At 41.8% G+C, this 22524-nt stretch overlaps 1 protein-coding gene across 2 annotated transcripts in view; it reads left to right on the top strand.

The window, feature by feature from the left end:
* The first annotated feature begins 277 nt into the window (after positions 1 to 277).
* APBA1 (amyloid beta precursor protein binding family A member 1) overlaps positions 278 to 22524 on the top strand; it is a 79304-nt gene continuing 57057 nt past the window's right edge. For both annotated transcript variants that reach the window (XM_061201207.1, XM_061201206.1), the window contains exon 1: positions 278 to 1481. In XM_061201207.1, the coding sequence (XP_061057190.1) occupies positions 294 to 1481 (1188 nt within the window). In that variant the 5' untranslated portion in view covers positions 278 to 293. The remainder of the gene's footprint in view (positions 1482 to 22524) is intronic.

Below are 22524 nucleotides of genomic sequence, written 5' to 3' on the forward strand. Positions count from 1 at the left end.
CCAGTAAGCAATTACACAAGGAGATACGTAATTACAAATTACGACACGTGCTACGAAGAAGATGAACTATGTGCTCTCAGACTGAGCTTAAATTTGCAATCACTTTTTAACTGACCGAGATTCAGATGGGATCAATAACAGCTGTCTTTATGGTTATCTTGGTACTCAGCTCCCGACTACAGTCTGAACCACGTAATAGCCCCTCCCCCTTCTTGTTCTTCCAGCCGGGTGGAGCAGAATGAGAGCGCGGTGAGCCGGCCCAGCCTCTCTCCCAGCCGTCCCCGACGCCCACCATGAACCACTTGGAGGGGGCCGCGGAGGTGGAGGTGACGGACGAGGCGGCAGGCGGGGAGGTGAACGAGTCGGTGGAGGCCGACCTGGAGCACCCGGAGGTGGAGGAGGAGCTGCAGCAGCACTATGCGGGCCGCCCCCCGCGCGGGCGCGCCGTCGAGGACCTCCGCGCCCAGCCCGGGCAGCAACAGCCGCAGCCGGAGGAGGAGGAGCGCGGGGAGTGCCTGGCGCGCTCCGCCAGCACGGAGAGCGGCTTCCACAACCACACGGACACGGCCGAGGGCGACGTGATCGCCGCGGCGCGCGACGGCTACGACGCCGAGCGCGCGCAGGACCCCGAGGACGAGAGCGCGTACGCAGTGCAGTACCGGCCCGAGGCCGAGGAGTACACGGAGCAGGCGGAGGCCGAGCACGCCGAGGCCACGCACCGCCGCGCGCTGCCCAACCACTTGCACTTCCACTCGCTGGAGCACGAGGAGGCCATGAACGCTGCCTACTCGGGCTACGTCTACACGCACCGGCTCTTCCACCGCGGCGAGGACGAGCCCTATGCCGAGCCCTACGCCGACTACGGGGGCCTCCAGGAGCACGTGTACGAGGAAATCGGGGACGCACCCGAGCTGGACGCGCGCGACGGCCTGCGGCTGTACGAGCAGGAGCGAGACGAGGCGGCCGCCTACCGCCAGGAGGCCCTGGGCGCGCGGCTGCACCACTACGACGAGCGCTCCGACGGCGAGTCCGACAGCCCCGAGAAGGAGGCTGAGTTCGCGCCCTACCCGCGCATGGACAGCTACGAGCAGGAAGAGGACATTGACCAGATCGTGGCGGAGGTCAAGCAGAGCATGAGCTCGCAGAGCCTCGACAAGGCGGCCGAGGACATGCCCGAGGCCGAGCAGGACCTGGAGCGCGCCCCCACCCCGGGCGGGGGCCGCCCGTACAGCCCCGGGCTGCAGGCGCCGGTGGGGCAGCAGAGGGCGGCTGGCGGCGAGGCGGTGCAGCGGTACAGCAAGGAGAAGAGGGATGCCATCTCGCTGGCCATCAAGGACATCAAGGAGGCCATCGAGGAGGTGAAAACCAGGACCATACGTTCGCCTTATACCCCCGACGAGCCCAAAGAGCCCATCTGGGTCATGCGCCAGGACATTAGTCCCACCAGGGATTGTGACGACCAGAGGCCGGTGGATGGAGATGTAAGTGTGTGCGGGTTCAGGCCCGCTCAGCTCCACGCGCGGCCAGGAGGGGAGACGGGCGCTCGGTGGCCTCATTTGTCTTTGGGAAATGACTTGATGAGAGAAACGATCTGTGGGGATGCTCAGAAACAGCTTGTGCTTAAGCGCCCCTGAGTGAAACACAGGTGGGAGGGAGTTAAGTGTTGAGAGGTTGCCGTAAATCAGTGGTTCTCAAACTGTTCCTGGAGCACTTGTTCAGAAATTGATTTCCAGGCGCACCGCTTCCCATCCCCTAGTTTCCCACTTAGAAGGTATGGGGCGGGGCCTGAGAATTTGTATTTCTAACGTCAAATAAAAAACAAGTCTGGATTAAGGAGAGACTTTATTGGAAAGGATTATTGCAAAGGGGAAAGGTCCCATTGTAACAGGGGAAGGGGGACTGTTGCAGTAGCAGAACCTCTGTAAGATCTGCAAGCGTCTCTAGAGTTAGGCACAAAGGGGGTTCTTTTGGAGGGAGGAGTAAACAAGGCTTGGAAGAACAAGGTGTGAGGAAGTGGGATGAAGCATGGCTTAAACGCATTGCCCATGATAGAGTGTTTTAACCTGACACCAGCCTATTCCCAGGAGGAGCTGTTGAGTAGGGGTGGTAAGCTGGCCAAAGTTCAGGGACCTGGAAGAAAGCGAGGAGCTTAATCAAAGGCTGGTTAATAAGCATTTTGTCTTGATTAATCAGCAGTTCAACTAACCATTTGTCAGGCAAAGAATGTAAATTTGGAGGGTCTGTGTCTGGCCTTGTCATAGGTAAACAAGAGGGCACCTGTGAGCTACTCAAGTCTTATGGGAAGGTAGGTTCTTTGCCTAAGCCATTTCCAGAACACAAAACGAAGGGAGGGGAGCCCTTAACCTTTGCTGTTTTCCAGGATCTCGGGGCTCAGGTGAAACTCAACGTTGTCGCTAATAAGTTCCCAGGTGATGTTAATGCTGCTGGTCCCAGGACCACAATTTGAGAACCACTGCCTTAAAGCAACCCCTTAAAAGTTTGGGATGGATAGTGTGGCCTCTTTGGAGGAAATCAAGGAAATCCTTCTGGGCCCTTTCCGGGGGTGTCTGCAGTTTTTTCACTGTGACTTTCAGGAAGGGCTTAGTTTTCATCTCTGGTGGTGCCAGAGTGTCCTCACCTCACAAAAGACATGTTTTTGAACTGAAATATACTTTCTTGTGAAGAGCTACAGAAAGCTATTGCTGCCCTGTCTGCATTTTATTTTCCGTTTTTGAAATACCTAAGAAATTTGATAACTCAGCAAGCTTGAGTGTCACAGTCTATTCAAAATAAATCAAGAAGGCTAACCTTTACCCCCACTACCTGGCTCTAAAGATTCTCTTTCTCCTCTGACTCTCACTTTTCCATTCTCTTGAATAATTTTTAAGCACTTTCATTTAAAATGCGAGCTTGGGGTAAAAGAAGGGTCAAGAGGTTAAATTCCATTTCATTTAATTCTGCATTTTATTATTGCGCCAGCCTATTTCTCGGTATATCTTTTGGAGTGAGAAGCAATTATTGGAAGCTGTTTGTTCATTTTACTTAAATAGGTAAAGGGCTATGCAGGTCAGAAAGGTATCATTCGCCTGCTCTTTTAGTAACAAGTCAGCATTGGCTGTTAGCTGATTAAATCGCGGGCACCTTTAAGGCAAGGTTGGGAAGGGATCTGCATCCTCCCAGCCAGGGGGCGGCATTGGGTCAGTTAGTTTAGCATGCTTGGTGTCTCCCTCTGCTTTCCAGCCTTCACAGTCAAACAGTTAAAAATAGGTGCGCTCATGTGCAGAATTCTCGGTGACCTCCCGCTGTCTCCAGGTTCCTTCTTGCTTGGAGGGATGGCGTGCAGCAAGTATTTTGCAAATGTAGTGGAAATGGAGCAGGTTTTTAAAAGTAGGGAGCTGTCAAGAGGCCGGGTTCTACATCCTTTTTAGAAACTTGGAAAGCCATCCGAGAAAAAGATGCAGGAGCATTTGGTCCAGATGCTGGCCTCTTCCTTCAGTTCTCTCACCTGCACCAGCTCCATGAAACTACCGGCTTAACTACCTGGTCCCTGCAGCCTCACGATGAACCCATCACCCAGCCTCCACTAGGGCTGGGGGCTTGCTTTTATCCGTTTGAACTAGGAAAACAGCTTAACCCTCTTGCAAGATGTTTCATTCAGGAGGTAGAATTGATTCCAGAATATTGGGTGATGCATTAGAAACCCATCCAGTCAGAAATTCAACTTGACACTAAGAAATTGGTTAGTAGGGCTTTCTGGGTTATGAATAGTTAATACAAAGCAAACCCCAAAACCTGTGCTTTAAAATATTCCACCAGTTGTCTTTAAGCCATTTGAATTTGTGGGTTACATTTCATCTGTCATGCCACATTTACAGGAAAGACCTTCATTTGCTACCTCTTTGATGGTATCATGGGGGGAAATGCATACATTCTGTGGATTCCTACCTCAGCATCAAAAAATATTTACTGAATGCTCATTCCATGTATACTGTTGTAGAAAATGGAAAAGCACTATTAAAAGCCATGTGGCCTGAAGTCTTTCTGGAAGGTACTTGTTAAAAATACAAATTACTACCTTTCTTTTCCAAACCAGAATACCTAAGATGGGGTCCAGTGATCTGGGGTTTTGTTAATTGGGTTTGTTTTCCTTGTTTGTTTTTGTTTTGTAAATTCTCCCTGTGATTCTTGAGTATGTAAAAAATTAAGAACCACTGATTTAAAGGACAAGTATCATCTGGGTAGTTTCCCCGTGTTAGCTCTATGGATTAGAGACCTAGCTAATTAGAGACCTAGACCTAAACCACAGGTGTGGTTTCGTTGAAGGGGGCTCTCCCACTGTGGTTTTGGTCAACAGGCCTGGAAAAGGGGCGCTGGAATTCTTGTTACAGAAGCAGCACGTTCTCAAAATAGCAACATCAGAAACTACAGTGATGCAAATAGATGGAAATAAAAACCACCTGTACTACTACTTGCCAGAGATATCTGCTGATAGCTAAATCTGCTCTAAACACTACTTTTAATTCACTCGGAACTTTAGCATTTTTCTCATACTTGGAGGAAACTGGCATCTGTTTGCAAGTGAATCCTACAGAATGCGAAAATAGGATTGCTCGTTAGCAAGGACTTATTGAACGTAGACTAGATGCTCAGCAGTGAGTGAATATAATTGTTTTCTGAAAAAAGTACTTATAAATGCTTTGCTTCTAGTAAAGGCTCTTTTCTAGATATATGTTTGAAAACTACCCCCCAGCCCCCTTCTTGAAAAGTATTGTTAATGAATGACCAGTTCTGAAAAGTTCCGCAGCCTACCCGTCTCTCTTTAGGCAACAAACTCACCCTGGGTAGAGAACAGAGCGGGGGTGGAATCAGAGAGATGGATGGGAGCAAGCACACAGCGTGATGGGAGGGTTTTGGGTACTTGGAGTGGTGTGTTGTACGGTTTGAATTGGTCTTTATCACTGGTCCCTCTTAAAGCTACACTAAACATACATACACTAGTATGTATAAAATAGACAACTAATAAGAACCTGCTGTTTAAAAATAAATAAATAAAACAAAATTCGAAAAAAACTACACTAAAATGACAGTAAAATGATAAAAATACGTAAAGCCACAATCACCAGGAGACAGAGGAAACAGCAGCAGATGAGAACAACAAAATTCTGGGACACCATAGTGGTGACTGGCTGTGGTAGACATTAGTGCCCCTCCCCCATATTGCCAGTTGTCCTCTGCTTTCAAGCCCAGGGATGACTGCACTGCACCTCCTCATCCCCTAGGAGCAAGACAAGGCCAGTGAAATGGGAGCAGTGAAATGTGATGTTGCTTCTAGGCAGGAGCAGCTCAGAGCACCTTCTTCCCCTGAAGCCTCAGGTTAAGATGGCGGTGTCACAGGATGGCAGAGCCTCTGTCCGTATGGGTCCCAAGTGACCGTGATGAGCCGGGCTCTCTCCTGCCCCTGTGGACATGTAGTGTGAGAGAGGAAGCAACCTTTGTTGTTTTAAGCCTTGGGGATTTGGGGTGGTTTGTTGCCACAGCACAGCCTGATCAGTTCTCACTCATACACTGATGAGGTTTCTGTGTTCCCTACTCTGCGAAGTGTCTGTGAGGATTTGTGCCGTGGACCCCCAAGAAAGGCTGAGGAATTTGAGACACCAGATACCTCCGATGGCAGGAGTATGGCTGAAAAAGAAAAGAGAATTGTTTGAAGGTGTGTCACAGGAGAAATTAGACTCCAAATCCCTTCTCCAGCCCATGCCACCAAGTTTCCACTTCTCCTCCACCCCCCACAGAAGGTGGGAGGTTTACTGTAAAGAGAGGGTGAACCAGAGAAGTGCTGGAACTGGGGACACTAGCCACAGCTGAAAAAGGGGGTAAGGGGTGCCTTACAGAACACAGGGCCCACTAAGCAGTGAGGCTCTGAGAAGGCCTTGGAATTCTTAGCCATCAGGCTTAGAACCTACCCCCTCCCAGCCCGCAGCCCCAGCCGGAGATTAGAATATTCCTCTCTGAGGAAACAGAAAGACCCAAGAGTAGGTACCTACAGTTACTCATGTTTGGGGCTTTTCCAGCATAAAATCTGGTTCCCTACCTGATCACCACACAATGAAGGTTACTGCTGCTCATGGATCTTCCAACAGGCTTTTGGGGACCCACTGTTAAATTATATGAGTGGATATCCAAGGATCTCCGGACATTTGACGAACATCTCTTAACATGAAAGACAAAGACACAAAAAAAGCAAATGGAAAAGGAACTTGGAGAAATAAAGGCAGTACTCAGAGCAGGAAAAAACTATAAAACACTCATCAATATCCTCAGAAGGGTATGAGAAGATAGGGGAGCCACTAAATTAGAATAGGATGCCATTTTAAAAGAAGAACATTCCAAAAATTTTTAATTAAAAAATGGCAGCAGGAATTTTTTAAATCCTTTAGTAAGAAGGTTAGAAGACAAAGTAGAGGAAATCTTCAAGAAAGTAGAATAATTAAGGCAATGGATAGAAAGAAGTAGGAACATAGATAAAATTGAGAAATTGTGAAAGACTGTTTCCTAGAAGCAAAGGACATGAGAGTTTCCTGATTAATAGATTCCATTGGGTGCCTAGAACAATGAAATAAAAAAGATCCACAGAAATTTCAGAACAGAAGGGAGAAAGAGAACATCCTCCACGCTTTCAGAGAGGTAAAAACAGGTTACAAATGATCAGGAATCAAAATGGTGATGGACTCCTCAAAAGCAACACTGGAAACTGGGAGGCCTACACCCAGTCTAATTTCCAATTAACTGTGAAGGTGGAATAAAGATGTTTTCAGTTACGCAGAGTCCCAGAAAATTTACCTCCCAAGCACCTTTTCTCAGGAAGCTACTAAAGGATTGCTTCCCCAAAATGGGAGTGTAAATCAAACTCAAGAAAGAAGATGGGATCCAGGAAACGGAATCTAACAGGGGAAACAGGCAAAGCAATGCCCAGGGTGATGGGGGAGGAGATGACAACCATGTAGCAGGACAAGGCAGCAGCCAGTCCAGGGTGGACCAGAACTTGGAGGGCTCCAGGTAGGAGGTTTCCAGAAATAGTGGAAATGAGAGATTTCCTAATATTTTTTTTTAATATTTTAAATCTATATTTAATTAGAATTTTTTTATCTTTGAAGGATATATTACTTCTTAAAATTTTTTATTTTATATTGGAGTATAGTTGATTAACAATGTTGTGTTAGTTTCAGGTGTACAGCAAAGTGATTCAGTTATACATATACATGTATCTATTCTTTTTCAAATTCTTTTCCCATTTAGGTTTTTACAGAACATTGAGCAGAGCTCCCTGTGCTGGACAGTAGATCCTTGTTGGTTATCTATTTTGAATATGGCAGTGGGTACATGTCAATCCCAAACTCCTAATCTATCCCTCCCCCACACCCTTCCCCCCTGGTAACCATAAATTCATTCTCTAAGTCTGTGAGTTTTTCTGTTTTGCAAATAATTTCATTTGTGTCATTTTTTTGGATTCCACATATAAGTGATATCATCCGATATTTGTCTTTCTCTGTTTGACTTATTTCACTTACCATCCATGTCACTGCAAATGGCATTATTTCATTCTTTTTAATGGCCGAGTAATATTCCATTGTATATATGTACTACATCTTCTTTATCCATTCATCTGTTGATGGACATTTAGGTTGCTCCCACGGCTTGGCTGTTGTAAATAGCGCTGCAGTGAACATTGGGGTGCATATATCCTTTCCAACCATGTTTTTCATCAGATATATGCCCGGGAGTGGGATTGCTGGTTCATATGGTAGCTCTATTTTTTAGTTTTTTAAGGAACCTCCATATTGTTCTCCATAGAGACTGTACCAATTTACATTCTCACCAACAGTGTAGGAGGGTTCCCTTTTCTCCACACCCTCTCCAGCATTTATTGTTTGTAGACTTTTTGATGATGGCCATTCTGACCGGTGTGAGGTGATACCTCATTGTAGTTTTGATTTGCATTTCTCTAATAATTAGCAATGTTGAGCATCTTTTCATGTGCCTCTTGACCATCTGTATGTCTTCTTTGGAGAAATATGTATTTAGATCTTCTGCCCATTTTTTTGATTGGGTTGTTTGTTTTTTTTTTGATATTGAGCCGCATGAGCTGTTTGTAAATTTTGGAGAGTAATCCTTTGTTGGTCACATCATTTGCAAATATTTTCTCCCATTCTGTGGGTTGTCTTTTTGTTTTGTTCATGGTTTCCTTTGCTGTTCAAAAGCTTTGAAGTTTCATTAGGTCCCATTTGTTTATTTTTGGTTTTATTTTCATAACTCTAGGAGGTGGGTCAAAAAAGATAGTGCTGCAATTTATGTCAGAGTGCTCTGCCTATGTTTCTGTTTAAGAGTTTTTATAGTATCTGGCCTTACATTTAGGTCTTTAATCCATTTTGAGTTTATTTTTGTGTATGGTGTTAAACACTGTTCTAGTTTCATTCTTTTACATGTAGCTGTCCAGTTTTCCCAGCACCACTTATTGAAGAGACTCTTTTCTCCATTGTATATTCTTGCCTCCTTTGTCATAGAGTAATTAACTATAAGTGTGTGGGTTTATTCCTGGGCTTTCTGTCCTTTTCCATTGATCTATATTTATCTTTGTGCCGGTACCATACTGTTTTAATGACTGTAGCTTTGTAGTATAGTCTGAAGTCAGGGAGCCTGATTCCTCCAGCTCCATTTTTCTCTGAAGATTGCTTTGGCTATTCGGAGTCTTTTGTGCTTCCATACAAATTTTAAGATTTTTTGTTCTAGTTCTGTGAAAAATGCCATTGGTAATTTGATAGGGATTTCATTGAATCTGTAGACTGCATTGGGTAGTATAGTCATTTTGACAATATTGATTCTTCCAGTCCAAGAACATGGTATATCTTTCCTTCTGTTTGTGTCATTTTCAATTTCTTTCATCAGCATCTTATATCAATAGTTTTAGGAGTACAGGTTTTTTTGCCTCCTCAGGTAGGTTTATTCCTAGGTGTTTTATTCTTTTTGATGCGATGGTAAATGGGGTTGTTTCTTTACTTTCTCTTTCTGATCTTTTGTTGTTAATGTATAGAAATGCAACAGATTTCTGTGTATTAATTTTGTATCCTGCAACTTTACCAGATTCATTGATGAGCTCTAGTAGTTTTCTGGTAGCATCTTTAGGATTTTCTATGTATAGTATCATGTCATCTGCAAACAGTGACAGTTTTACTTCTTCTTTTCCGATTTGGCTTCCTCTTATTTCTTTTTCTTCTCTGATTGCCATGGCTAACACTTCCAAAACTATGTTGAATAAAAGTGGCAAGAGTGGACATCCTTGTCTTGTTCCTGATCTTAGAGGAAATGCTTTCAGCTTTTTACCATTGAGTGTGATGTTTGCTGTAGGTTTCTCATATATTGCCTTTATTATGTTAAGTTCCCTCTATGCCCACTTTGTGGAGAGTTTTTATCATACATGGGTGTCAAATTTTGTCAGAAGTTTTTTCTGCATCTCTTGAGATGATCATATGGTTTTTATTCTTCAATTTGTTGATGTGGTGTATCACACTGATTGATTTGCAGATATTGAAAAATCCTTACATCCCTGGGATAAATCCCACTTGATCATGGTGTATGATCCTTTTAATGTATTGCTGGATTTGGTTTGTTAGTATTTTGTTGAGGATTTTTGCATCTGGGTTCATCATGATATTGGCCTGTACTTTTCTTTTTGTGTGTGGTATCTTTGTCTGGTTTCAGTATCAAGGTGATGGTGGCCTCACAGAATGAGTTTGGCAGTGTTCCTTCCTCTGCAATATTTTGGAATAGTTTCAGAAGGATAGATGTTAACTCTTCTCTAAATGTTTGATAGAATTTGCCCATGCAGCCATCTGGTCCTGGAGTTTTTTTTTTTTTTTTTTGGAAGTTTTTTTAATCAGTGTCAATTTCAGTACTTGTAATTGGTCTGTTCATATTTTCTGTTTTTTCCTGGTTCAGTCTTGGAAGGTTGTATCTTTCTAAGAATTTGTCCATTTCTTCTATGTTGTCCATTTTATTGGCATATAGTTGCTTGTAGGTAGTCTCTTATGATCCTTTGTATTTCTGTGGTGTCTGTTGTAACTTCTTTTTCATTTATAATTTTATTGATTTGAGCCCTCTCCCTTTTTTTCTTGATGAGTCTCGCTAAAGGTTTATCAACTTTGTTTACCTTTTCAAAGAACCAACTTTTAGTGTCATTGATCTTTGCTATTGTTTTCTTCCTCTCTATTTCATTTATTTCTGCTCTGGTCTTTATGATGTCTTTCCTTCTACTAACTTTTGGTTTTGTTTGTTCTTCTTTAGTTGCTTTAGGTGTAAGGGTAGGTTGTTTGTGATTTTTCCTGTTTCCTGAGGTAAGATTGTATTGCTGTAAACTTCTCTTAGAACTGTTGTTGCTGCACCCTGTAGGTTTTGGACCGTCATGCTTTCATTTTCATTTGTCTCTAGGTATATTTTAATTTCCTCTTTGATTTCTTCAGTGATCCATTGGTTGTTTAGTAGCATATTGTTTAGCCTCCACGTGTTTGTGTTTTTTAGTGTTTTTCTTGTAGTTGATTTCTAATCTCATAGCATTGTGGTCAAAAAATATGCTTGATATGATTTCAATTTTAAATTTACTGAGGCTTGATTTGAGCCCAAGATGTGATCTATCCTGGAGAATGTTCCATGTGCCCTTGAAAAGAATGTGTATTCTGCTGCTTTTGGATGGAATGTTGTATAAATATCAATTAAGTCCATGTGGTCTAATGTGTCATTTAAGGCATGTGTTTCTTTATTGATTTTCTGTCTGGATGATCTGTCCATGGATGAAAGTGGGGTGTTACAGTCCCCCACTATTATTGTGTTACTGTCGATTTCTCCTTTTATGTCTGTTAGTATTTGCCTTATATACTGAGGTGCTCCTATGTTGGGTGCAGATACATTTACAATCGTTATATCTTCTTGGATTGATCCCTTGATCATTATGTAGTGTTCTACTTTGTCTTGTGACAGTCTTTATTTTAAAGTCTATTTTGTCTGATATGAGTATTGCTACTCCAGCTTTCTTTTGATTTCCATTTGCATGGAATACCTTTTTCCATCCCCTCACTTTCAGCCTGCATGCCTCCCTAGATCTGAAGTGGGTCTCTTGTAGACAGCATATACACAGGTCTTGTTTTTGTATCCATTCAGCCAGTCTGTATCTTCTGGTTGGAGCATTTAATCCATTTACATTTAAGGTAATTTTATCAATATGAATGTTCTTACTGCCATTTTGTTAATTGTTTTGGATTTGTTTTTGAAAGTCTTTTTTTCTTCCCTACCTCTTCTGTTCTCTTGTGATTTGGTGGCTAACTTTAGTGTTGTGTTTGGACTGCTTTTTCTTTTTTTGTGTATCTATTGTAGATATTCCATGAGGTTTTGATAAAACAGTCTATATATAAACAAGATTGTTTTAAGTTTCTGGTCTTTTAATTTCAAATGCATTTCCAGTATCCTGCATTTGTGCTCTCCTTTTCTCACAATTGCTAGTTTTGATATCATATTTGTGTGCGAATGATTTCCTGCCTTTATATTTGCCTTTACTGGTGAGGTTTTCCATCCGTAATTTTCTTGTTTCTAGTTGTGGCCTTTTCTTTTCTGCCTAGAGAAGTTCCTTTAGAATTGGTTGCAAAGCTGATCTGGTGGTGCTGAATTCTCTTAGCTTTTGCTTGTCTGTAAAGCTTTTGATTTCTCTGTCAAATCTGAATGAGAGCCTTGCTGGGTAGAGTAATGTTGGTTGTAGGTTTTTCCCTTTCATCACTTTAAATATATCACACCACTCCCTTCTGGCCTGCAGAGTTTCTGCTGAGTTATCAGCTGATAACTTTATGGGAATTCCCTTGTAATTTGTTGCTTTTCCCTTGTTGCTTTTAATATTTTTTGTCTTTGATTTTTGTCAGTTTGATTACTGTTTGTCTCAGTGTGTTCCTCCTTGGATTTATCCTGCCTGGAACTCTCTGCACTTTCTGGACTTGGGTGACTGTTTCCTTTCCCATGTTAGGGAAGTTTTCAGTTATTATCTCTTCAAATATTTTTTCAGGTCTTTCTCTCTCTCTTTTCCTTCTGGGACCCCTATAATTTGAATATTGGTGCATTTAATGTTGTCCCCAGAGGTCTCTTAGACTGTCCTCATTTCTTTTCATTTTTTGTCTTTATTCTGTTCTGTGGCAGTCATTTCCACCATTCTGTTTTCCAGCTCACTTATCCATTTTTCAGCCTCAGTTATTCTGCTATTGATTCCTTGTAGTATATTTTTCATTTCAGTTATTACACTGCTCATCACTGTTTGTTTGTTCTTTAGTTTTCATAGGTCTTTGTTAAACATTTAGATCTGTGCCTCTATTCTTTTTCTGAGATCTTCAATCATCTTTACTATCATTACTCTGAATTCTTTCAGATAGATTGCCTATCTCCGCTTCATTTAGTTGTTCTTCCTGGGGTTTTATCTTGTTCCTTCATCTGGGACATATTCCTCTGCTGTCTCATTTTGTCTTTCTGCGATTGTGGTTTCTGTTCTGCAGGCTGCAGGGTTGTAGTTCTTCTTGCTTCTGCTGTCTGCCCCCTGTTCTAAGAGGCTGTGCAGGCTTCCTGGTGGGAGGAACTGGTTCCTGCCCGCTGGTGGTTGGAGCTGGGTCCTGTCCCTTTGGTGGGCAGGGCTCTGTCAAGCAGTGTGTTTAGCAGGAAGCTGTGTGCTTAGGAAGACTTTAAGCAGCCTGTCTGCTGATGGTTGGGGCTGTGTTCCCACCCTGTTGGTTGTTTGGCCTGAGGTGTCCCAGCACTGGAGCCTACAGGCTGCTGGGTGGGGCCAGGTCTTGGTGAGAAAATGGCGGCCTCCTGGTGGGCTCACACCAATGAGTACTCACTAGAACTATCGCCGCCAGTGTCTTTGTCCCCACGGTGAGCCATAGCTGCACCCTACCTCTGCAGGAAACCCTCCAGTGCTAGCAGGTAGGTCTGGCCCAGTCTCCTGTGAGGTCACTGCTTTTTCCCCTGGGTCCTGGTATGCACGAGACCTTGTGTGTACCCTCCAAGGGTGGAGTTTCTGTTTCCCCCAGTCCTGGGGAATTCCTGTGATCAAACCCCACTGGCCTTCAAAGCCAGATTCTCTGGGGGCTCCTCCTCCCACTGCCAGACCCCCAGGCTGGAGAGCCTGATGTGGGGCTCAGAGTTTTCACTCTTGTCAGAGAACTTCTGTGGTATAATTATTTCCCAGTTTGTGGGTCACCAACCTGGTGGGTATGGGATTTGATTTTATTGTGATTGCGCTCCTCCTAATGTCTTCTTGTGGCTTCTTTGTGTTTGAATGTAGGGTATCTTTTTAGGTAAGTTCTGGGGGGGTTTTTTTGTTGTTGATGTTTGTTCAGCAGTTAGTTGTGATTTTGGTGTTTTTGTAAGAAGAGGTGAGCTCAAGTCCTTTTACTCCATCTTGTCTCCATCTGAGATTTCCTAATATGTTTGTACTGAGAGGAATCTTAGATTGTCTTAGAGAGTTTGGCATAAATTATTGATCAGTATACAGAAAACTAAGCAAATGGAAAAACAATGCAGCTATTTACCTCACTAAAAACAATTGTTATGCAGGCACGAAATGCAATAATATAATGCATGTGTCTCAGGGAATACCACGTGCATGGTCCTCAGCGTGCAAACACTGAGTATTGATTAACCAAAAATGGTAATATTGAGAGGATAAGGGAAGGTATAGTATAAAATGGGTAAATCCTAGTCTTTTATAGTAGAAGCCAAGAAATAATGTCTGCAATTGAAAAATCAAGGAGAGGCAGTGTAAACATGCTATTTATGATGTGGAAGTAAATACCAGAAGAAATGCTAAAAGGGAGTGGGGATAAGTAGGGAAAAGGGCTTCAGTTTTTGCAAATAAGCCATATAGTACTGTTTGACTTTTAAAACTCTATTTCTTTTTTTTTTTTTTCACACACACTGTATTTTATTTTTACAAGAGATAAATAGACTGACACCAAGCATTGTACATGGATGACCACAACAAAATCAACAATGATTGCAATTACCAAACATGAAACACACTCATACTATGTCATAATATTGACATTCAGTCCAGTAATCCTCCACTGTAACAGCTCCTTTACTTTGCAGTGAAAATTGATTTGTATATTCTTTGCCTCTGAGTCCTTGTGGGATTTTTTCTTTTTTTAAATTCAAACAGAAAGTCACAAAAATTATACTCATCCTCATCAGTTCACTCAGTCCCATGTAATTAATTTTTTTTTTCATCTTGATCTTTTGTTAGCACTTTTATGAGCTCATCAGTTTTTCATTAGAGTTCTGAAAATGCTTATTCATTCAGTTCAGCAGTACAGTCCGGTACCAGAAACCTGTACTTGTCAGAGTCTTTTCCATGAATTTCCTGAAGATGAAACCCTTTTATAGGAACATATTTACAAAAGCATCAGAGTACACCGAGAACTGTCTGTAAATGACAAAAGACTTAAAAATGACCACGGTTAAAGATTGGATGAAAGTTCATAATAATGCAGTTGACAAGAAAATTAGTTATTTCTGAGATATACATTTTAAAGTAATAACTAGGATTATGACTTATAACATTATACCAGAACATATAAGATTTTTAGAAATTTCATGTAATGTCTGAAACATTGATATTAACATATTTCCATACAAATAACCCAATGAAAGTTTAGTATTAGTTGTTTTGTTTGTTTATACTGCAGGTTCTTATTAGTCATCAATTTTATACACATCAGTGTATACAAGTCAATCCCAATCGCCCAATTCAGCACACCACCATCCCCACCCCACCACGGTTTTCCCCCCTTGGTGTCCGTATGTCTGTTCTCTACATCTGTGTCTCAACTTCTGCCCTGCAAACCGGCTCATCTGTACCATTTTTCTAGGTTCCACATACATGCGTTAATATACGATATTTGTTTTTCTCTTTCTGACTTACTTCACTCTGTATGACAGTCTCTAGATCCATCCACGTCTCAACAAATGACTCAATTTTGTTCCTTTTTATGGCTGAGTAATATTGCATTGTATATATGTACCACAACTTCTTTATCCATTCGTCTGTTGATGGGCATTTAGGTTGCTTCCATGACCTGGCTATTGTAAATAGTGCTGCAATGAACATTCGGGTGCATGTGTCTTTTTGAATTACGGTTTTCTCTGGGTATATGCCCAGTAGTGGGATTGCTGAGTCATATGGTAATTCTATTTTTAGTTTTTTAAGGAACCTCCATATTGTTCTCCATAGTGGCTGTGTCAATTTACATTCCCACCAACAGTGCAAGAGGGTTCCCTTTTCTCCACACCCTCTCCAGCATTTGTTGTTTGTAGATTTTCTGATGATGCCCATTCTAACTGGTGTGAGGTGATACCTCATTGTAGTTTTGATTTGCATTTCTCTAATAATTAGTGATGTTGAGCATCTTTTCATGTGCTTCGTGGCCGTCTGTACGTCTTCTTTGGAGAAATGTCTATTTAGGTCTTCTGCCCATTTTTGGATTGGGGTGTTTGTTTAATATTGAGCTGAATGAGCTGTTTATATATTTTGGAGATTAATCCTTTGTCCGTTGATTCGTTTGCAAATATTTTCTCCCATTCTGAGGGTTGTCTTTTCGTCTTGTTTATGGTTTCCTTTGCTGTGCAAAAGCTTTGAAGTTTCATTAGGTCACATTTGTTTATTTTTGTTTTTATTTCCATTACTCTAGGAGGTGGATCAAAAAAGATCTTGCTGTGATTTATGTCAAAGAGTGTTCTTCCTATGTTTTCCTCTAAGAGTTTTATAGTGTCCAGTCTTACATTTAGGTCTCTAATCCATTTTGAGTTTATTTTTGTGTATGGTGTTAGGGAGTATTCTAATTTCATTCTTTTACATGTAGCTGTCCAGTTTTCCCAGTGCCACTTATTGAAGAGACTGTCTTTTCTCCATTGTATAGCCTTGCCTCCTTTGTCATAGATTAGTTGACCATAGGTGCGTGGGTTTATCTCTGGGCTTTCTATCATGTTCCATTGATCTATGTTTCTGTTTTTGTGCCAGTACCATATTGTCTTGATTACTGTAGCTTTGTAGTATAGTCTGAAGTCAGGGAGTCTGATTCCTCCAGCTCTGTTTTTTCCCCTCAAGACTGCTTTGGCTATTCGGGGTCTTTTGTGTCTCCATACAAATTTTAAGATGATTTGTTCTAGCTCCATAAAAAATGCCATTGGTAATTTGATAGGGATTGCATTGAATCTGTAGATTGCTTTGGGTAGTATAGTCATTTTCACAATGTTGATTCTTCCAATCCAAGAACATGGTATATCTCTCCATCTGTTGGTATCATCTTTAATTTCTTTCATCAGTGTCTTATAGTTTTCTGCATACAGGTCTTTTGTCTCCCTAGGTAGGTTTATTCCTAGGTATTTTATTCTTTTTGTTGCAATGGTAAATGGGAGTGTTTCCATAATTTCTCTTTCAGATTTTTCATCATTAGTGTATAGGAATGCAAGAGATTTCTGTGCATTAATTTTGTGTCCTGCAACTTTACCATATTAATTAATTAGCTGTAGCAGTTTTCTGGTGGCAGTTTTAGGATTCTCTATGTATAGTATCATGTCATCTGCAAACAGTGACAGTTTTACTTCTTCTTTTCCAATTTGTATTCCTTTTATTTCTTTTTCTTCTCTGATTGCCGTGGCTAGGACTTCCAGAACTATGTTGAATAATAGTGGTGAGAGTGGACATCCTTGTCTCATTCCTGATCTTAGAGGAAATGCTTTCAGTTTTTCACCATTGAGAATGATGTTTGCTGTGGGTTTGTCATATATGGCCTTTATTATGTTGAGGTAGGTTCCCTCTATGCCCACTTTCTGGAGAGTTTTTATCATAAATGGGTGTTGAGTTTTGTCAAAAGCTTTTTCTGCATCTATTGAGATGATCATATGGTTTTTATTCTTCAATTTGTTAATATGGTGTATCACACTGATTGATTTGCATATATTGAAGAATCCTTGCATCCCTGGGATAAATCCCACTTGATCATGGTGTATGATCCTTTTAATGTGTTGTTGGATTCTGTTTGCTAGTATTTTGTTGAGGATTTTTGCATCTATATTCATCAGTGATATTGGTCTGTCATTTTCTTTTTTTGTACTGTCTTTGTCTGGTTTTGGTATCAGGGTGATGGTGGCCTCATAGCATGAGTTTGGGAGTGTTCCTTCCTCTGCAATTTTTTGGAAGAGTTTGAGAAGGATAGGTGTTAGCTCTTCTCTAAATGTTTGATAGAATTCACCTGTGAAGCCATCTGGTCCTGGACTTTTGTTTGTTGGAAGAGTTTTAATCACAGTTTCAATTTCATTACTTGTGATTGGTCTGTTCATATTTTCTGCTTCTTCCTGGTTCAGTCTTGGAAGGTTATACCTTTCTAAGAATTTGTCCATTTCTTCCAGGTTGTCCATTTTATTGGCATAAAGTTGCTTGTAGTAGTCTCTTAGGATGCTTTGTATTTCTGCAGTGTCTGTTGTAACTTCTCCTTTTTTATTTCTGATTTTATTGATTTGAGTCCTCTCCCTCTTTTTCTTGATGAGTCTGGCTAATGGCTTATCAATTTTGTTTATCTTCTCAAAGAACCAGCTTTTAGTTTTATTGATCTTTGCTATTGTTTTCTTTGTTTCTATTTCACTTATTTCCACTCTGATCTTTATGATTTCTTTCCTTCTGCTAACTTTGGGTTTTGTTTGTTCTTCTTTCTCTAGTTTCTTTAGGTGTAAGGTTAGATTATTTACTTGAGATTTTTCTTGTTTCTTTAGGTAGGCTTGTATAGCTATAACCTTCCCTCTTAGAACTGCTTTTGCTGCATCCCATGGGTTTTGGGTTGTCGTGTTTTCATTGTCATTTGTCTCTAGGTATTTTTTGATTTCCTCTTTGATTTCTTCAGTGATCTGTTGGTTATTTAGTAACGTATTGTTTAGCCTCCATGTGTTTGTGTTTTTTACATTTTTTCGCCTGTAATTCATTTCTAATCTCATAGCGTTGTGGTCAGAAAAGTTGCTTGATATGATTTCAATTTTCATAAATTTACTGAGGCTTGATTTGTGACCCAAGATGTGATCTATCCTGGAGAATGTTCCGTGCGCACTTGAGAAGAACGTGTAATCTGCTGTTTTTGGATGGAATGTCCTATAAATATCAATTAAATCTATCTGGTCTATTGTGTCATTTAAAGCTTCTGTTTCCTTATTTATTTTCATTTTGGATGATCTGTCCATTGGTGTAAGTGAGGTGTTAAAGTCCCCCACTACTATTGTGTTACTGTCAATTTCCTCTTTTATAGCTGTTAGCAGTTGCCTTATGTATTGAGGTGCTCCTATGTTGGGTGCATATATATTTATAATTGTTATATCTTCTTCTTGGATTGATCCCTTGATCATTATGTAGTGTCCTTCCTTGTCTCTTATAACATTCTTTATTTTAAAGTCTATTTTATCTGATATGAGTATAGCTACTCCAGCTTTCTTTTGATTTCCATTTGCATGGAATATCTTTTTCCATCCCCTCACTTTCAGTCTGTATGTGTCCCTAGGTCTAAAGTGGGTCTCTTGTAGACAGCATATATATGGGTCTTGTTTTTGTATCCATTCAGCAAGCCTGTGTCTTTTGGTTGGAGCATTTAATCCATTCACGTTTAAGGTAATTATTGATATGTATGTTGCTATGACCATTTTCTTAATTGTTTTGGGTTTGTTTTTGTAGGTCCTTTTCTTTTCTTGTGTTTCCCACTTAGAGAAGTTCCTTTAACATTTGTTGTAGAGCTGGTTTGGTGGTGCTGAATTCTCTTAGCTTTTGCTTGTCTGTAAAGCTTTTGATTTCTCCATCAAATCTAAATGAGATCCTTGCTGGGTAGAGTAATCTTGGTTGTAGGTTCTTCCCTTTCATCACTTTAAGTATATCATGCCACTCCCTTCTGGCTTGTAGAGTTTCTGCTGAGAAATCAGCTGTTAACCTTATGGGAGTTCCCTTGTATGTTATTTGTCGTTTTTCCCTTGCTGCTTTCAATAATTTTTCTTTGTCTTTCATTTTTGCCACTTTGATTACTATGTGTCTCGGCGTGCTTCTCCTTGGGTTTATCCTGTATGGGACTCTCTGCGCTTCCTGGACTTGGGTGGCTATTTCCTTTCCCATGTTAGGGAAGTTTTCGACTATAATCTCTTCAAATATTTTCTCTGGTCCTTTCTCTCTCTCTTCTCCTTCTGGGACCCCTATAATGCGAATGTTGTTGTGTTTAATGTTGTCCCAGAGGTCTCTTAGGCTGTCTTCATTTCTTTTCATTCTTTTTTCTTTAGTCTGTTCCGCAGCAGTGAATTCCACCATTCTGTCTTCCAGGTCACTTATCCGTTCTTCTGCCTCAGTTATTCTACTATTGATTCCTTCTAGTGTAGTTTTCATTTCAGTTATTGTATTGGTCATCTCTGTTTCTTTGTTCTTTAATTTTTCTAGGTCTTTGTTAATCATTTCTTGCATCTTCTCAATCTTTGCCTCCATTCTTATTCCAAGGTCCTGGATCATCTTCACTATCATTATTCTGAATTCTTTTTCTGGAAGGTTGCCTATCTCCACTTCATTTAGTTGTTTTTCTGGGGTTTTTTCTTGTTCCTTCATCTGGTATATAGCCCTCTGCCTTTTCATCTTGTCTATCTTTCTGTAAATGTGGTTTCTGTTCCACAGGCTGCAGGACTGTAGTTTTTCTTGCTTCTGCTGTCTGCCCTCTGGTGGTTGAGGCTATCTAAGAGGCTTGATGGGAGGCTCTGGAGGTGGGTAGAGCTGACTGTTGCTGTGGTGGTCAGAGCTCCGTAAAACTTTAATCCACTTGACTGTTGCTGGGTGGGGCTGGGTTCCCTCCCTGTTGGTTGTTTTGCCTGAGGCAACCCAACACTGGAGCCTACCCAGGCTCTTTGGTGGGGCTAATGGCAGACTCTGGGAGGGCTCACGCCAAGGAGTACTTCCCAGAACCTCCGCTGCCAGTGTCCTTGTCCCCACGGTGAAACAGAGCCAGCCCCCGCCTCTGCAGGAGACCCCCCAACACCAGCAGTTATGTCTGGTTCAGTCTCCCCCAGGGTCACTGCTCCTTCCCCTGGGTCCCGATGCACACACTATTTTGTGTGCGCCCTCCAAGAGTGGGGTCTCTGTTTCCCCCAGTCCTGTCGAAGTCCTGCAATCAATTCCCACTAGGCTTCAAAGTCTGATTCTCTATGAATTCCTCCTCCCGTTGCCGGACCCCCAGGTTGGGAAGCCTGACGTGGGGCTCAGAACCTTCACTCCAGTGGGTGGACTTCTGTGGTATAAGTGCTCGCCAGTCTGTGAGTCACCCACCCAGCAGTTATGGGATTTGATTTTACTCTGATTGCGCCCCTCCTACCGTCTCACTGTGGCTTCTCCTCTGTCCTTGGACGTGGGGTATCCTTCTTGTTGAAGTCCAGTGTCTTCCTGTCAATGATTGTCCAGCAGCCAGTTGTGATTCTGGTGCTCTCGCAAGAGGGAGTGAGAGCACGTCCTTCTACTCCGCCATCTTGGTTAAATCTAAAACTCTATTGCTCTATCTCTTTGCCTTATTAAAAAAACAAGAGTTGGAATCGTTATTCAGAGATCACTAACTGTACAAAGGGATTGTCTCAATGTTATCGTCCATTTTCTTGAAAAAACAGAGAAAGGCGAACACTTCTGTATATTATGTGCACAATTTGTAGAAAGTGACTGCTTTATTAACTGTTACATGGTGAGCTGAGTGTTCTGAGTTTTTCATTTTAATTCCATGCTGTGTTTGTGTATGTACTAAGCACACACACTTGCATTTGGCTTATATTACACACATAAGAGTAAGGAGGTAAAAAGTAGGTCAAGGATAGGGCTGTACTGCTTAAGGTGAAGAACCCTTATTGGTAAGTGGATTTGCATCTTGACAGTGAATAACCTGAAGAGTTCAGGAACGGTGGGTTTGATAATGGGCTTAGAGTTTAGAAACTGCTGAACATACATGGGAAGGATGGCAGCCAGAATACGAATAGCTGCAGTGAGAATGATGTTTGCTGAGGTCAAAGTGGATGCATTGATTTCTCCTCAGGTTTATATACTCACTTAGGTTAATGGTCTGTACTTTAAAAATGAAATGTTTTCAAGGTGCCATAAGCCATGGTAGGGTACATATAACGGCCCATTCTGCAACTTAGGGTCAGCAGTAAATGGCCATATCCTTGGCAATGGGGAGTAATGCTCTAAATAACAGAACTGTGCTGTCAATTAAAAAAATTCACTTTTCTGTGAACCGTGAGGACCTGATGTGACCAGGGTAATGTTTTTAAACATGTGATAATCTTGCTGTTACAACTTGGAAATGAAAAGGCTTGACCTGGAAGTCCCTATCAGAGAGCAAATATGTAATTTATTTCAATCATGAAAAAGCCAAAGGAGGTAGGAGAATGTGTGCTTTTGCTCTCTCCTCCTGGATTTGAAGTATTCCTGATTATTTTAACTCAACTTTTGAGTATTACCTGTCAGTTCAGCTCCAGACCAGCCCTGTTTACAGGGCAAGGCAGGTATCTCCCCACTGTCATCAGACCATCACCATATTGGAATCACCAGCACAAACCAGTCTGATAATCTGCACAGCAGAACGCGAGGTCTCCAATTCTCTGTGCTCCGTGGAATGAAGATACGTGATGGGAAAGATTGATTTTTTTTAACCCCCAGGATCCAGTTTTTTCTCTTGACCTGACCCCACTCCCAAGAGGAATCTTTCTCAACTTTTTAATGGATTGTCTCACTAGTCAGTGTGTATGTGAAGCTGTGCCAAGAAATTTGGGGAGAACCACAGGGAAGGAACTGCATGATTTTGCCAGAGAGCATTTTGTTATCACTTTCCAGGTAGAAACGCAGCACGCAGCGCCACGGTTTGGGTGTCTCACATGCTCGCTTAGTAAGTTGGAGCTCAGGAAACTTCCCAGGAGTCTTTAGAAATCATTGTGTCAGTTCTTCCAACTGTACGCTCTGGGTATTTTCTGTCAGTGGACTGGGGCTGGACAGGGGAGGAGGGAAGGTGCAGGGAGGGGAGCAGACAGATCATAGATAATTGAATTCCATATGTAGCCCAGTTAAATCCTGGGCCCATGGAATTATGAAATGCGATTTATCTGTAAATGTGATCATCTTCAAAATGGGAAATGCTCCCATTACAGGTGTAACTGACAACATGTTCTTAATACAAAGATGTAGCTTGTCAATCCACTTTCTTTGAAACACAGTTTTTCACTGGAGAGCAGCCATGGCGAGGATGTTGTTTTCTTTTGACAAAGGCCACCTCACTCTCCTGAAGAGTCCCACTGGCAATTTGTCTCTCCTGCTGTTTTGCACAGTAAGACAACGGGCACTCAGCTGCCCACTTGGTGTGCCTGGTTGACCTCTTTAGTTGGTCACATCCTGCCAGTGGGACA

This window comes from Eubalaena glacialis, chromosome 9, assembly GCF_028564815.1.
Source record: "Eubalaena glacialis isolate mEubGla1 chromosome 9, mEubGla1.1.hap2.+ XY, whole genome shotgun sequence".
Lineage (NCBI taxonomy): Eukaryota > Metazoa > Chordata > Mammalia > Artiodactyla > Balaenidae > Eubalaena > Eubalaena glacialis.